At 42.3% G+C, this 12126-nt stretch overlaps 1 protein-coding gene across 3 annotated transcripts in view; it reads right to left on the bottom strand.

Moving 5' to 3' along the window:
• Positions 1 to 1554: 1554 nt before the first annotated feature.
• Positions 1555 to 12126, bottom strand: part of AKAP12 (A-kinase anchoring protein 12) — a 30273-nt gene continuing 19701 nt past the window's right edge. For all 3 annotated transcript variants that reach the window (XM_041469689.1, XM_041469691.1, XM_041469690.1), the window contains 3 exons: positions 7353 to 11080; positions 4701 to 6592; positions 1555 to 4178 (listed from right to left, as the gene is read on the bottom strand). In XM_041469689.1, coding sequence (XP_041325623.1) covers positions 4703 to 6592; positions 7353 to 11080 — 5618 coding nt within the window. In that variant the 3' untranslated portion in view covers positions 1555 to 4178; positions 4701 to 4702. The remainder of the gene's footprint in view (positions 4179 to 4700; positions 6593 to 7352; positions 11081 to 12126) is intronic.

Genomic DNA, 12126 nt, shown 5'->3' with positions numbered 1-12126 from the left:
GCAGAACAGACACGTGCTAACTTTACAGACACTAGAACAGACAGCAGAACAGACACTAGACCCCTGACTTTAATTCTTACTTTTGTAAAGACTACATGTAGTGCCCAACTAGAGATGACACCAGCCCTGTACCAGGTGTTAGCATTGTGGTGGCTGTTTCACCTTGTCACGAGTATCTCAAAACCTTCACAGAGCAAAGTCACCCCTCCTTTTTCACATCATTCTTCCCCCCACCAAATTAGAGCTCTAAACCCTATGCTGCCAATTCCACTGGCCTTCTGTTCCACATTGCTCCTCATTCCAAGCCACATCCTTCCTTGTGAGGCCATCAGCCTCCTCAGGCCTGCTCCCTTCCCATGTGGCAGCTGCGAATGACAAACATCCAGCGCTCAGCACCCAGACAGGAACATCTCAGGAATCCTCTCTGCTTTTGGCAAAGCTCCTGCCCATCCCCAAGCACTTGCTGTATCCAAGCTGTGCAGGTTCCTCAGTGAGCACAGCTGCCTCCCATATGCTCCGGATTGCATGGGAATCCGCTTCCATAGCCTGAGCTAACAGGCAGGATACTTGAGCTGTTGCCAAAAAAACCAACCCTACCAGAGGAAACAGCAGACAAACTTCCTCGGGATGCAAGAGGCTTGGACTCCAATCCCTAGTTAGATGCCTGTTCAGGGATTCCACTAACCACTGTAAATGCACAAATCTTGCAAACGGGGCAGCAGAGCCTGTGCACAATGTCTGGCAGGAGATGCTGGTTCAATTTGTACCTCCAGATGCCAAAACTGGACAGTGAGATCAGTCCCTTGCAGTGTGAGCCCCCTGACTCCATGCCAAAGCAAGACGAGGGACAGGCTGTGTGCAGTGTTCCAATATCCCTGCACTTCCTGCAACCAGTACAACCAAGTATTTGCAGATACCGGAGTTAGCATTTTAGCTGAGGATAGGAGGGCACCAATTATTACAAAACTAGTTCAGGTGTGAATTTGTCTTGAGATACAAACACTGCTAATCAGCTTCAGCCACAGGATATGAACAGCTGGAAAAACTTCATGTTTCGAGTCCAAGGTCTGCTAAGATAAATAACAGGCACCCCCAGATTTCTGGTGCCATGAGTATACCCTTGCTAAGTAGAAGTGGGGGAGCCTAAAAGATACCAGTTATGAGCCTAAGACCCTTAATCTGCTAATCTATAACAAAGGTTTTGTGGACATTTATGTTGTTGCTTTGAAGGAGTTTTCCATACTTAAGACATACCAGCAAGGCATGTGATTTAATAATTTCTCATTCTGGCTCACTGAACGCCATTTTCTATCTTGAATTTAATTAAAGTATTTCAGTTTTCAGGAGTACCCTAGTCTTACTTCTTCTGAAATATGCATATTTTATTGAAACTTAGAGCCAAATCATAGTTTAATTCTGTAAGTAGCTTCTGTAATTCACGTCAAAACCCGAATGTGAATTCTCAGGAGCAAATCTAACTCCCTGAAGATGAAGCAACTATCACAAAATAATTTACACTAAGTAAGGTGAAAAAAAACTCACCACATACACAAGTTAGAACAAATTTGTAGTTGCATTTTATTTAATCAATGAAATCTACCTTAAAAACACAAAATCAAATTTAGTAACCCAATACACTGGATTAGAGAAAGCTTCAAGCTTTTAAGCACAAGCCAGAAGTCACAGTATCAAGGAGAGTTTCAGAGGCCAAAGCAATACACTGGAACAAAGTAGTATTTTTTTGTGGAGACATGCTCCCTGCACCATTAGTGTGGTTTTGGGTGTAGCAGGTTTTTTAGCTGTCAGTTATAAAAAGAAGATTTTGTATTTGTTTTATAGTTAGGTTTGTTGCATTGCTTACCTAGGCCCTGGATTAATGGAGAAAACAGGCAAGTTAAAAGCCCTTGCCTGCTCAATTACTACCAACAGACAATTTACATTGTGGTAAAGCTAGCTTTATTTAAATGAGGTTCAGACAAGAAGTAACTTTACATATTATTAACAGCTTTGGAGCTACAAACTTAAGAATCAGGATTACACAGGTCATGCTTTTGTTATTTTGTTTTACCTGCTGCAGTTATTGCAATATGGCTTAAGGTACATAGGTATACAATTTGTACAAATTCAGCCAAGTTTGCACTTGTGAGGTGTTATTAAGAGCGTCATTACCTTGCAAGCCAACCTAAACTTGTGGAAGTCAACTGAGGTTTTTGGAATTGCCCAAAGCTAAGGGGGAAAGCTGCCGCCAACAATGGACAGAGATAGACTGGATTGTTTGAAACCACATTGTTTGGCTTTAAATATTTATATAATTCGCTCTGAGGTAAGGAAAAATCTTTTGATGCTTCCACACAGGGCAGCACCAGATGGTGCAATCACACCAGTGCAATCAGTCACATCGTTTGCTGGATGTGCAGCCTCGAGGAGAGGCCAGCACCTGCCATAACAAGAGCATTTGTACACTAAAGTTGATTTTAAAATAAATTACTATACAGGTATGAGTGAGCTATTGTTCAACTTGATGGGCATTGGTTTCACAATGTGTGATCTGTAACCTTCACTTTGGAAATCAGAGCTGAAAGTACTGACTTGTACCCCTTGTTCGATTTTAACGTAAACAACAAAGGAGAGGACCAATTCCTGTTGGGGACACACATCCCAGGACTCTCAGTCTTGGGGCTTCTAAGTATCTTTATATCACCCTGCCCATTCTGGTCTCACCTGCTGTCAGTCCAATCCACCTTTCATGAAGCTTTTTAAGACCTCAGTACCCCAAAAATCTCATCAGCTTTTTGAAATTCAAGGCAGAACTCATTACCAAGTCCCTTTTTCCCTCTTTCCTACTCCTGCCTCAGAAAAGATAGAGAATTGTCAGGAGTGGGGAGAATTTCAAAAAATGGTGTGGTGGGAAAACAGGCAGGGATTGGGAAAGAAGGACATGTGTATGCAGGAAAGATGTTTAGACATTATAGGGCAGGGAAAGGCTTTGCACCAGATGGGGCAGTGACCAGAAATTAGCAGAGCTTGGAATGAGAGGGGCGAGATACAAAGGCAGTGGCACAAGAACAAAGTGACAGTGAAATGGTGGTGTCTGGAGGGTTCTCAGAAACCAGGGAGGGCTGCAAGTAGAAGTGAGCAGTGGGTCAGGTCAGAGCTCTCCTTTTGTCATCAGAAATATCATAGTTCTACATTAAAATCAGAACTGGGTTTAGGACATACATATAAATATTCAAAGCAAGACAGCCAAATTTTTTGAGAGATTTTACAGGGGAAAAAACCTGGAACAATAAATAGGAAACTACATATTATCAATTTCTGCTCCAATAAGTATCAATTTCCTCTCCAGGCTACTCTACAATATTCACTTAAAGGAATGCCTAAACAGTACAGAAGTATCATTGCTCTACATTAAAATCAGAACTGGGTTTAAGACATACATATAAATATTCAATACATTACAGTCCAGTCCTGAGACGTGAAGTCTGGAACAGAGGAAGGGTATTTTCCATCTCCTTTCAAAGCTACACTGTAGATATAATTTCTGACTGAATCAGTCCTGCACAAATACAACTGAAAGATGGACAGAGATACCTGAATGGGACTGAAAGGCAGCAAACTTGAGCACCTTGCTCAACAATTTGTGCGTGATCCAGTTCCTGCTGTTTGACAGACATATCCAGAAGTCTCATGTGTTCTCATCAGTCAGCCCTTCTCTTCCCCCTCACACACAAGCTGAGTAGCACCTACAGCCATTCACAGGTCAGATCAAGGCAGCTAGGAAAGATGTGAGGGGTAAGGGAGACTGCTAAAGAAGGGAGGGAGATTCAGGGACAAGTGAAGGGATTCAAGGAAATTAGACAGACAGGACACACATTAAATGAGGGGACAGTAATAACCATGGCAAAAATTCTAGTGGTCTGCCCAGTCACTCAGTGGTGCATCTCCAGTCTTAATGGATTATTTTGGGCAGAGACAAATAACCTTCAAATGGAACACAGGTATGGATACAGCCAATATTAAAGGCATTGGTTTTTAACAAAAATGGCAAGGCGAGGTCTTCAAAAGAACAGATGTCAACATCCAAGAATAAAGGGTAGTGAATAAAGCTCCTGGTTCTGTGGCAGGATTGTCAGTTGTTCTCTAGGACTGTCATCTCTCCACATGCCACACAGATGCTTCTGAAAGAAAGATGACAGTAAAAAAGCTTTAGTAATGACTACTTACTTTCTCAAGAATATGTTATTTTCCCAAGCAGTTCTCAGAGATAAAGGTCTTATGACTTAGTGAAGCAAGCGCAGTAAATATCCTAGGGAGAGACTGCATTTGTAATTTCTGATTCAAATTCCTCTGAAGTGCAAGGAGCTTTGTAGGTGAGGCACTCCAGGTTTACCATGGAAGGCAATACTCACATCGTTTAGGACTTTACAAAGAGCTTTGTTAGAGAGTGTATTTGCACATTAAATCGAATACATTAAATGTGTCATGTGAGTTCCTATCTAGGAAAACTGAAAATACATTTACTACCTCCCAGAAATGCCACACCAAAATACAGGCCAAGTCCAAGGCCACTGAAGTGAGGGCAGCCCTTCAGCAAAATAATTAAGAACAAAACAAACAATCACATCACATTAGAGAGAACAGGTTAGAGACCCTCACAACTATCTTAAAAAAAGAAATTACTGGCTAAAAATGCTACTTACATTCAAGGCGTCAGAGCCACCGAGTTCTGACTTTGTCTATCACAAGATGTTCCTTCTTGACAACTGTCATCCTCCCACATTTGTGTTTTCCCATCTTCCACAGGTGGATGATATGGTTGTTCTTCACTTTCTCTGCATGTTTGCTGTCCTGTATGTTGGTCTGAGATTTCCATAATGTACCCAACCTCTTTTTCCCTTAATTTTGGTGTGTGTATGTCTACGGTGTCTTTGGTTGAATCTTCTGAAGTACTTTGTTCTAGGGTTGATTTCTGAAGTCTCACACTTCCCCTTGGAATTTCTTCAGGGCTTGTCACGACTGTTAAAGAATTCTGACTTTGCCCATCTCTCAGCATCTCAGAAATTAAAGGCGTGTCCTTTGTTTTTTCCACAGGTGCATGAATTTCTGCAGACTCAGTTAAGGTAGCAGTTTTCACTATTTCTGGTTGCTTGAGCTCTTGTTCTTTACTTCGTATCCCTTCCTTTTTCACTGGAAGCTGTTGATCTACCTGTGTACTTCCCAGAAGTTCAGGTACAATTACATCTGATGGACTTTTCCCTACGGACTTAATGCTCTCCTCTGACTCAAGGGCAGCTGACTCTTCTGTTTCTGCAAGTTTGTGAACAGCTGACTGGATAGCATTCAATACAATTTTTGTGCTCTGGGACTCTATGACCACAGAGTGAACAACACAATCCTGAAATTCTGGGTGGCTGGGAGACAGACTGTGGCTGGAAGGAATACCATTGTGTTCAGCTTGCCCTGCGCTCTGGGCCTGCTCTTGCTCCTCTGATACTCCATTCATGGAAGCACAAGTTACTCTAGGCTTGGGTGCCTCCACACTACCAAGCTCTGCAGTGCCACAGCCTGAACAGTCAGTACTAGAAACTGGGACCTCTTCAGAAGCCATTTGTTCTGGTGTGGTTGCCAAGGGCTCTACAGTTTCGGCTGTCACATCTGTGCGTGTTGCTGTTTCTGCCACAACATGCTCTCCACCTGCTGCAGCTGCTAGAGCCACAGGCGTTTTCAGAGCCTGTGGAAAGGCTGAGCCAGAGCCTTCCTCTTGCTGGACAGCAGTTGAACATTCATCATGTCTCACAGCTTCCTGTTTTCCATATTCAAATACTTCTTTGGCTCCATCCAGCAATTCCTCATTTTTCTTATCTTCTTTCTGAAAACCTTGACAGTTCAAGGTTTCTACAAGTTCTTGTCCTTTTCCCACAGTCTCTTCTCCAGCCAAACTGCTGGGTGTTTCACATTTCTTGGGACTTTTATCAGTGATAACAGCACTTCCATTTTCAACAATCTCTGGACATATCGATGCTAAATTAGACGCCCCATCTGCTTTAATCTGCACGGGAGCCTCAGCAACAATGGAAGTGCTCTCCAACTGTGTTTCAGATTTGATCACAGCACCTTCCACTTCTCCATCTCTGGATTCACCACTCTTGGAGGGGGTTTCAGTTGTATTGTCTCCACATTGTGGCTCTATGATGGGCACAGAATCTTTTGCTGCTATATCCCTGTCAGACCCATTGCCCATGCTCTGCTCAGCATATGCAGCTGCTTCTGAGCCAACTGTTTTTGAAGGAAGGGCAGAGGTTTTTCCCTTGCTCTCCAGCAGAACCTCAGGAACAGTGACTTCTGTGCTTTTTACTCCATTGTGCACAGCATCATCTTCCTCTCTCAGGGCAGGTGTCCTGCTAGGAACTCCTTTAGTACAAACTTGCTCTTCTGAGTCAGGAATTCCATCTTGTTTCTCAGTTTTAACAGCGACCACAGTGACAACTGCTTCTGTGCACTCTGATCCCACAGTGAGCGTTCTGCCCTCTCCTTCAAGCTTTTCAGCTGTAAGCCCCAAGGATGAGGTTTCATCCTCTGTCTTGTCCTGAACCTGTGGAGAATTGCAACAGATCTGTGAAAAAGGGTACAAGCAGGGAGTGACCTGTTCTAGGTGAAAAACCGCAACACCCAAAAGGAGAAGTGTTATGGAAAGAGCACAAGCTGAAGACATGGGGATTAGTAGCTCACCAAGATCCCAGCTTGTGTTGTTTCTGAGGACATGTAGCTCATTAAACAAAGGGCAGCCTTAAAATTAATTAAAGGAAGGCAGCACTCGAAACAAAGACTAAGCCAGAAGATGAGGAGGTAGGGAAGAATGTAGGAATGTGCCAGCCACAGTAACTACAGCATTTAAAGCTGGAGGTAGTGGTGTTGCTTCCATGTCCTCCCTTTGCAGAGGTACCTCAGCTTCACCTGTGTTTCTGCCTACAACTGAAGATACCATCCAACATGTATGGTGTCACAGGGATCACATCTGTATCTCAGGTGTTCATATAGTATCTTCAGTCACTTTGTGCAGTGCAGGAGTCCTAATGGCAATCATTTCAGTACCTCTGCATCTATGCACACCATCTCCCACTCCATTTCTGCAGGCATTACATTCACCTCACCCTGCACACAAGCTACAATGCCTGCTGCTTCCAAACATCTGTGTATCTCTCATTGGAAATAAACTTCACTTGTCTCAGTCTACACAAGGAAGGTCCTTGACAGTAATATACTCACCACCTGGTTCAAAACGAGGTATAGTAGCTAACACTTGCTAACTTTTACTTTGACAAATGAACCTTTGTGTTATATGAAATACTTACTGCAGGCTTTCCCTCTGGAGCACATTCATCTCTTGTCTCATCCATTGTCAACTCTGTAACGGGCAGTTTCTCTTGTTCTGAAGGCTCCTGGTTTGCAAACAGCTCTTCCTTGGGAGTAATAGCTTTGATGCTGTGAAACTCTTTGTCATGTGATAAAGTTTCCTCTGTTGTCCTCTGCACTTCATTTACTTCTTTATGGTCTTCTACACATCCTTGACATCCATCTGTGCTTTCTTCCATCGCAGAAGGTATTTCACTTTTCTCTGAACCTTCAGGTAATACACTCTCTTCAACTCGGTTTTGGCCCTGAATGCTCCCTGCACTTTGCTGGGGGCCATCCTCTTTGTGTTCTTTTTCCAAGGACTGTTCAAGCAGAACGGTTTCCTGGCCGGCAACGTTCCCATCTTTAGCACCACCTTTAACTTCTGACTCAAGTCCCTGTACTGTTGTAATTATAGTTTCTGTCACAGCTTGTTCACTAACCGTCTGTGTTACATCTGCCTTTACTCTTTCAGCAACTTCATGAAGGACTTTTTGCGTCTGTTTGTCCAATTCTTTCAAATTTTCTTCAGTGGCCTCTACTTCTTGAACTGGTGTAGCTTCCTCTGTAGTATCTGGGGTTTCTAACTGTGAAACAGCAGAAACCATCTCAGTTGTCTCCTCGGCAAGGGACACTTCCATGGTTTCTTCAGCACAGGAAGGTTCTGCTGTCTCCAGAGCAGTCACAGCTTCGGAGGTTAGCTCCAGCTCACTTGCTGTGGTGTCATCACTTGCATCTTTTCTAGTCTCTGGCACTGTCTCAGCAGCTACCACTGCATCCTCCACAGTAACACCTGGTTCAGCTGTTTTCTCAGTTTCTTTCTCTTCCTCTTCTCTCACCTGCTCAATGCACTCTGTCAGAGCAGCAGATATCCATGACGGTGACCTTTCCTCAATGCTGCTCACTGCCCTTTCTTCTTCCACAATGGTAACACCAACTGCATGTACCAGCCCTTCAGATCCTTGCCCCATCGTTAGGGTCTCCTCTAACTTTTCTGCTCTCTCTTCCTCTGAGGTTTGTTTTCTCATTGCTTCAGCATCTTTTGCTCGTTGAGCTTCCATTTTCTCCTGTTCTGCTGCTTCATATTCAGATAAAGGAACAACAGCTGGAACATCAGAATCTTCCTCAGCTGCTTCTGCCATGTCTTCTCTTGCTTGTTTAAGATGAGCCGGTTCTGGCTTTCCATCTGACTTTTTCTTCCTGCGCCCAGGCATCAGTTTTCTAAATGGAACCCATGATTCATCTTTTCCAGGCTCACCATCAGATGTTGAATGCTCCAGGCTAGATCCCACAACAGAGTCTTCACTTCTCTCCTCCATTCTGGTTTTGGATCTCCTTCTTGGAGTAACTAACCTTTTAAATGATTCCCATGTTGAAATACCTTCACTTTCAGATGGACTTCCAGCTTGTTCTGGGGAAGAATTCCCTTGTCCTTGATCACTCTCCTGAGAGCTAGTAAGAACTGCGTCTGTTGCTGTTTCTTTGCTCTGTCCAGATTCTTCTACTTTTTGGCTTTCTTCATCAGATGATGATGACTTCCTGGCTCTTTTCTTTGAAGAACCTACACATATAAAAGTTTCCCAGGAGACAGAGGTATCAACTTTTCTTTTGGGCTCTTCTGTAATTTTCTCTGGTTTCTGGTCAATCCCATTTTCTTGTATTTCTCCCTGATTCTCATCAACAGCATTTTCAGCCGCAGATACTGCAACATTCTTTGTCTTATCAATTTCTTCTTCTTTATCACTTTCAGAAGGCCTTCTGACACGTTTCTTGGGAGTCACCATCTTTTTAAATGATGCCCAAGGTGTAACATTTTCTCTTTTTCGCTCCACATCTGGAATTGTGGCGTCTTCACTTTCAGTGACCTGCATTCCATCTTCAGATTTTTCCAAAGAGGGAATTTCATTCATCTCCTCAGGAGAAGAAGCAGAACTCTCCCCCTTTTGTTCCTCTGGGCTATCTGGGGAATCTGACAAGTGCTGAATTGGTTCACCCTGTTCCCCTGACTTAGATTCTTCTCTTTTACCTTTTTGCTTCTTTCCAGACAGTTTTTTCAATCCAGTACCTGTAAAGAGTTTCTTTAAAGGGCTACCTTGTAGTTTAGTCTTCTCTTGAGAAGACAGGAGTTCTGCTTCATTTGTGATACCTTCTGGAGGTCTCTTTCCAGCTGCCTCTTCAGAAGTTACTTCCATGGTTGTTTCATCTGGTTTGACAGTATCAGTGGTATCTGTACCAGGTTTTACCTGTAGTCCTTCATCAGCAGGTTTGACTGACTGTTGATTATCCTCCGTGTCAACTGATTGTTCAGAAATAGAAAAGGACTTTGATTCAGGAGCACTCAGAGTTGACTTTGTTTCATGTTCTTTGCTTTCTTTCTTCTCTGTAGTTCTATCCAGAGCTTCTCCCTGTGCAACATCATCTGCTGTGGGTGACATTTTTAATTCTCCTTCCTCTGTTTTTTCATCTAATGTCTCCTTCCCAAGTAGAGCATGTTTACTTCCTTCTCTTCCTTCAGATTTTCTAAGCTGATCACTTGAAATTTCCATTGCCACAGATCCTGTTTCACATGTCTCTTCAGAGGCTATTTCAGTTCTGTCATCTCCTTCATGCTTTTCCATTGACTCCAGTTTTTCTCCCACAGGTAGGCCTTCTGAGGATGTTGTCAATTCTCCGTTCACACTGTCAGTGACAAGAGGTACCACTGACTTTGTTTTTAGTGGTTTCTCTGTCACCTCACCTTCTTTCTCTCCTTCTTCAGTTTTTTCTTCCTCTTTATCAAGATTTTCGGGGACATCCACCAGTTTCCTTTCTTGATCATCTTTTTTTCCCTCTGCACTTTCTTTTACTGCTGCTGCTGCCAGGTCCTCTTTTTGTCCCTGCTCATCATGCTTGACTGCCTCTTTCTTTTCACTTCCTTCTACTCCTGTGGCTGCCAGAGTATTTTCTGACTCCTGCCCTTCACCTTCAGTTTGCTCCTTTTCATGCGCTTCAACAGTTACTGCTGTCACATTTCTCTCTTCATCTTGCTTCTCAGACTCGGGTTGCTCCTCCTTTTCACTGATTTCAGTTGTTAACGTTGTCTCCTCTTTTTCTTTCTCCTCTTCTTTCACAGGAGACTGTTGTTCATCTTCTTTAGGCTTCCTAAAACTTTTCTTTTTTCTAAATCCAGTCCATCCTTGAGTAAAAAGTTTTCTTAATGGTGATGCAGTTTCGGTGGCTAAGGCAGCCGGCTGAGAACAAATCTCAGTTGCTTCTGGTATTTTAGGAGATTCATCTTCTGTTTTTTCATTTTTCAGTGTATCTTTGGTATTGTCTTCTGCAGAGGATACATCCTCAGGCACTGCTGTTTCTTCTGAGGCAACTTCTTTTTGATCATCACCTCCTTCAGGGACCTGTGTTTCCTTTTTCACAGTAAGCAGCTGAACTGGTTCTGATTTTCCTGTCTTTTCCTTCTTCACTGTGAATCTGAACCCAACAAATTTAAAAACCTTTTTAAAACCCAGATCATAAGACTGTGGCTCTGCCACCTGGTCTTCTGCAACTTCTTCCAAAGCTGGCAACTGTTTAATTGAATGAGCATCCTCCTTCTCGGCATCTACACCGTCCTTGGTGCCCGAGTCAGATGGATTTGTCTCCATAGTTTCAGTGTCTTCCTTCACAGTTACACTGGAATGTTCTGTTTGTCCAACTGTTTAAACAACAACAAAACCTCAGTTAATTTCCTTCTAAATTTAATGTTATATTATACCTCTATATATTTTTCACTATTACCTATTTTCATAAACATACATGTTTTATTATTATCTGTGTACCTTTTCTATATGCTACTAGTACGTTTTTAAGAATTAGCTTCTGTTCTATCACTATTATAACTATTTTCCTTCTTCATAGCATTGTACAGTTCTTTCCACAGTTTATTTGCAAATGCAACTTTCAAGCTTATATTCTCCTATTTTATACCCTGGTTTTCCAGTTCTTTTTGTGTGGTTTGTGTATTTTTTTTTTTAATTTAAAGCGAACTTAGGTAAAAAAAAATATTTATATCGCAAACTATACAGAATAATATATGCAATTATTCCTGAATCAAAGCTCAATAAATATTTCCATGCAGACAGGCACATCTGAGGAAACCCAACGAACAAAAAAAACCTGTACACAAACAAAACAAAACAAAACTCAAAAAAAAGCCTGTTGACCTAAAATGATGACAAAAAAGAAAGCTTATTTTACAGCTCTGTCCCAAAAGAACAGTAAGATGTGAAAATGCCCATGGGAAATCACCTGTTTTTCTGAAAACTCGTAACTCCTACAAAACAGTTAGGTAACAATATATTGCTTTGAAGATCATGAATCTTTGGCATTCTCCCATACAATATATGTAATTCAATACATACATAGCATCACCATCTACAGCAATTCCTCGCTGCTTAGAATGAATGAAGTTGTTACTATGCAAGAAGGTAAAATCCCCCACTGCTCACATCTCTGTTTGCATTATTTTTTCTTTGAGGACAGTTTGCGTTTTTCGTTCAGGTCACTGGTATTCCCCCCTCTCAGTCTTGCCAGGATAATTTAAGTATTTTTGCTCCTCTGGCCAACTCAAGTTCAGAGACTGGCATTGTAAATTACATCTATGGCATATTCAAGACACCAAAAGATTCTTGGGCTTGGATGCTGTCAGGATTTCAGTTTAATATTCTTCTTGACCCTAGACTTTGTGCAACAGGCAAAAGT

The sequence above is a fragment of the Pyrgilauda ruficollis genome, unplaced genomic scaffold (assembly GCF_017590135.1).
Source record: "Pyrgilauda ruficollis isolate IOZ18807 unplaced genomic scaffold, ASM1759013v1 scaffold24, whole genome shotgun sequence".
NCBI classification, from domain to species: Eukaryota; Metazoa; Chordata; class Aves; order Passeriformes; family Passeridae; genus Pyrgilauda; species Pyrgilauda ruficollis.
The sequence above is the reverse complement of the archived record's forward strand: the minus strand, read 5'-3'. Positions and strand labels throughout refer to the sequence as shown.